The sequence below is a fragment of the Rutidosis leptorrhynchoides genome, chromosome 6, assembly GCF_046630445.1.
Source record: "Rutidosis leptorrhynchoides isolate AG116_Rl617_1_P2 chromosome 6, CSIRO_AGI_Rlap_v1, whole genome shotgun sequence".
Taxonomy (NCBI): Eukaryota; Viridiplantae; Streptophyta; class Magnoliopsida; order Asterales; family Asteraceae; genus Rutidosis; species Rutidosis leptorrhynchoides.
Genome location: NC_092338.1, coordinates 389,953,565 through 389,957,206, shown reverse-complemented (window position 1 = coordinate 389,957,206; position 3,642 = coordinate 389,953,565). Strand labels below are relative to the sequence as shown.

At 34.5% G+C, this 3,642-nt stretch overlaps 1 protein-coding gene across 1 annotated transcript; it reads left to right on the top strand.

Annotated features, from left to right (window-relative positions):
- Nucleotides 1-468: 468 nt before the first annotated feature.
- Nucleotides 469-2,821, top strand: LOC139852349 (abscisic acid receptor PYL8-like). Its single transcript, XM_071841626.1, has 3 exons — nt 469-722; nt 1,634-1,849; nt 2,278-2,821. The coding sequence occupies exons 1-3, from the start codon at nt 588-590 to the stop codon at nt 2,494-2,496; spliced, it is 570 nt and encodes a 189-aa protein (XP_071697727.1). The 5' UTR covers nt 469-587; the 3' UTR covers nt 2,497-2,821.
- The last annotated feature ends 821 nt before the right edge of the window (nt 2,822-3,642 follow it).

Sequence of the window (3,642 nt, the reverse complement as noted above, 5' to 3'; positions counted from 1 at the left end):
GTATGAGACGTTTCATAGTAGTCAGTGTTTGCTGATTTTTGGTGTTGCAACTTCCTTTGACGTTCTATCGATGGTTCGGTGTTCCGAAAAATGGTTTTTGGTGCTTTCGAATTTTGGATTTTAGTTTTCTAACGTTGGTTGTATTAGTTGGCCTTGTTAATTTATCCGTGTTGTTGGTAGTTAGATTTTGTTTTATGTTAGCTCGTTTGTTTACGCCTATTACGGTTTTCATTAGGCTAGCTATTTGTTTCCCGTTTAATTTGGTACCTTGTTGATTTTCATATTCATTTATTTATATTGATATTTTTTCGTAAAAATAAAAATAAGTAACATCACTCATATACGTTAGACAAGGACCAACTAGTAAATGTTAAATATTGTAGGGGGCAATTTGAAACTACATATAAAAATCTACGGAGTATAATTAAAATATATCACGTGGAAATGGTGAAAGAAAGGTGGATGAGAAAGAACCAATAGAACAAACCACCAATAAGAACTCTGAAATTCCCAATTCTCTCTCTAAAACGTCAACGAAATAACCGACAATTTTTGATTTTTGTTCCGGCGATCGTTTACCGTTGATTATGACCATCACCGGCGACATCGAAGCTGTAAGCTTATCGGAAAATGATTACATTAATAGACATCATAAACATGAGATTAGAGCTTATCAGTGTACATCATCTCTCGTTAAACGCATTAAAGCACCTGTTCATCTCGTAAGTCAATTTTAAATAGTAAATCTATAATTCTGATTTTGATGATTATAGTTACTCTGGATCTGAGCTGATTAGAAAGTTAAAGATGTATTGTATTATATTTAATTAATAAAATTAAATATATTATATTTAATATTTAAATTGAATGATTCTGATCTCTGTTGCTTATTTAAGATACATAGTTGCTTAATAATTGTGTATATAATATAAGTTTATTAATCACCAGTACTCTAAAAGTGTGTGTTATATTTATAATATACCTTACATGGCTTAATTGTATTCTCAGGAAGTGTGAAATGTTTGTAACTATAAAAATAAGAAGCAGGAACTTAATTTGCATTTGTTATCATTTGTAACATAACTTAAATAACTAATAACTAACATACATAATAATAAGACTTAAAATTTTGTAGTCCATAAATGAGAAGCAACTTCTTTAGCATTTATATTTGAACCTTTTTGATAGTCGCACTACGATTATCTTGCGTATTAATGTTTTGGTATTAAATTTAAGGTGTTATTAAACAGTTTTCATAGTTGGTTCCTTTCTATACCTAGAAACCAGTGAACTTGTATCACCTAATGTAGTTCCATATCAGTAATGGCCAAAGGGAGTATCTTAAAATATAAAGTTTAGAGGGGGATATATTCTTCAACAATAAGATACTAATTGTTGTTAAATGAACAACGTCTGCATATAATGCCACACAAATTCAATCCGAAAACTTCTCCTAAAGAGAAATCGGGATAGTCTCGCAAGAACTAATCGACCCTTTTTAACATGAACCTTGATGACGTCTTTTCAAATATTAAAAGCTTAGCCACTATAAGATAATAATGAATGCTAGTAATGTGTAGAAATAGAGGCCTTGCTGAGGGTATATTGTTTTTTGCCATGTGATGTGAGTTAGGTATGGTCCCTGGTGAGAAGGTTTGATCAACCACAAAAGTACAAACCATTTGTTAGTGCATGCAATGCACAATGTGACTTCGAAATTGGAAGTCTTAGAGAAGTAAATGTTAGATCTGGACTCCCTGCTACCACCAGCACCGAAAGGTTGGAACTTCTCAATGAAGATGAACACATCTTAGGCATGAGAATCGTTGGTGGTGATCACAGGCTCCAGGTATGTATCTATATCTCATTATCTTACACCGACTTACGCGAACGTTAGTGGTGTCAATTTCAACCCACTTACGTATATAATTGTCTAGTCGAGTTGCTTTTATCTCAAATGGGTCAAAGTAAAAGATAGCCAAACGGATAACATGTCAATTTGGTTCAAACTGGTCGAAGCATCTTTAATGTAAACCTCCTAAGTTGTTCTATTTTAATAACACTGTTTTTGTGATCACAATCAACACATTAATTAAATTTTTTTGTATGGACAAAACGTGTCTGCTGATCTGTTTCAACGCATGCAAAAAATGAGTTGTTTCAACACAAACCTGTTTAAACCAGTTACACATCGTTCCTACCCGCCCTTCTTGTCACCTATAACAGATATGCTCGCACACACATTTCAATACTAAAAATTGCTGATATTTCTTGCAGAATTACTCATCTGTCATTACACTTCATCCGGAGATTATTGAAGGAAGACCAGGAACTTTGGTAATCGAATCATTTGTGGTGGATGTGCCAGATGGCAACACCAGAGAAGAAACATGCTACTTTGTCGAGGCCTTTATCAAGTGCAACCTTAAGTCACTAGCTGATATTTCAGAGCGCTTGACTGTTCAAGACCATACAGAAGCGATTATCCAAGTGTGATTCCTTTTGCAGCGTTTATTTTAGAGACTAGCATTGTATAAACGATGTTTCATCATTGTGCATATAGCATTGGACACCTTCTACGTGTTGCTAAAGTCCATTCGTCTATAAAAACTATATGTGTGATGCATATTGTCAAACTTTTGTCCACTTTGTGCGCTTTTTTTATTACTCTGCACTGATTTTTGTGTCTTTGGTGTCACTAGAGTCCTAAACAATCTATTTATTTGCTCATGCATGCTCCTATGTTGTTGTAATGCAAAATGTCAAACTTTTTAGTTGTAAATTAGCCTTTTATAAACGTCTATGAGCCGTTTTATTGGCCCCTTCTTTTTGTTATTACTTATTAGCTTTCTGAGTAGTAGGATGATATAATGGATTGCGCATCCTTCATGATTGATCATGGATGTAGTACGTTATTCAAATTGTTTTGAGCTGCATGTATTTTCCAACACCATAGTTTCTGTTTGTGTATTTATTTATAAATTTATTTATTTATTTATATTTATAATAACCAAAATATACATCTATCACGGTGCAAAAGCGTCTTTTACATACAAGATCTACAAAAGTCTTCAAATGGACCAACTAAAGCCCAAGGCACTATGAATAATTTGGGTGGTAGGCAGCAAAGTCGAAGCAGATAGGGGATAAGGGCAAAAGTGTGATTGAAGTGGGAATTGGTTTAAAACAGAATAACAATCAACAAAAAAGTAATAAAGTAGCAACTGAGATGTATACTGAGAAGACTGATCATGTGTAATCACCAAATATGTTTGCTTCTTTAGATGGCAATGAAAAAGACATGGAAGAGAAAATGGATCATACCTATGATACTAGATGGAGTTTGTGGGAGTCTACAAAATGTAGGTAAAGGTAAAGGTAGAAGGTTTTCCTTGTTCGGGCTACCCGGGAGAACAAGTAATCCGACCCCATACTCTGATGTACGCAGCCCAGCAGGATTACTCCCTGGCTGTTTTCAACCCATCCCTGGCCACCACTAAATATTCGTCCTATACGGGATTCGAATTTGAGACCTCTTGCAAGGAACTCAGGGCCCCAACCAATGGGCTATCTAGTGATGGTTGGAGTCTACAAAATGTGACTTTTAATACCTATGATCAATGGTAATCAATCAAGATGATT

Bases quoted from the DNA above. Each gene is read 5' to 3' on its own strand.
- LOC139852349 (XM_071841626.1), top strand. From the start codon at position 588: ATGACCATCACCGGCGACATCGAAGCTGTAAGCTTATCGGAAAATGAT. The intron at 723-1,633 runs GTAAGTCAATTT...GATGTGAGTTAG, and splicing joins TTAAAGCACCTGTTCATCTC to GTATGGTCCCTGGTGAGAAG. The intron at 1,850-2,277 runs GTATGTATCTAT...TATTTCTTGCAG, and splicing joins GTGGTGATCACAGGCTCCAG to AATTACTCATCTGTCATTAC.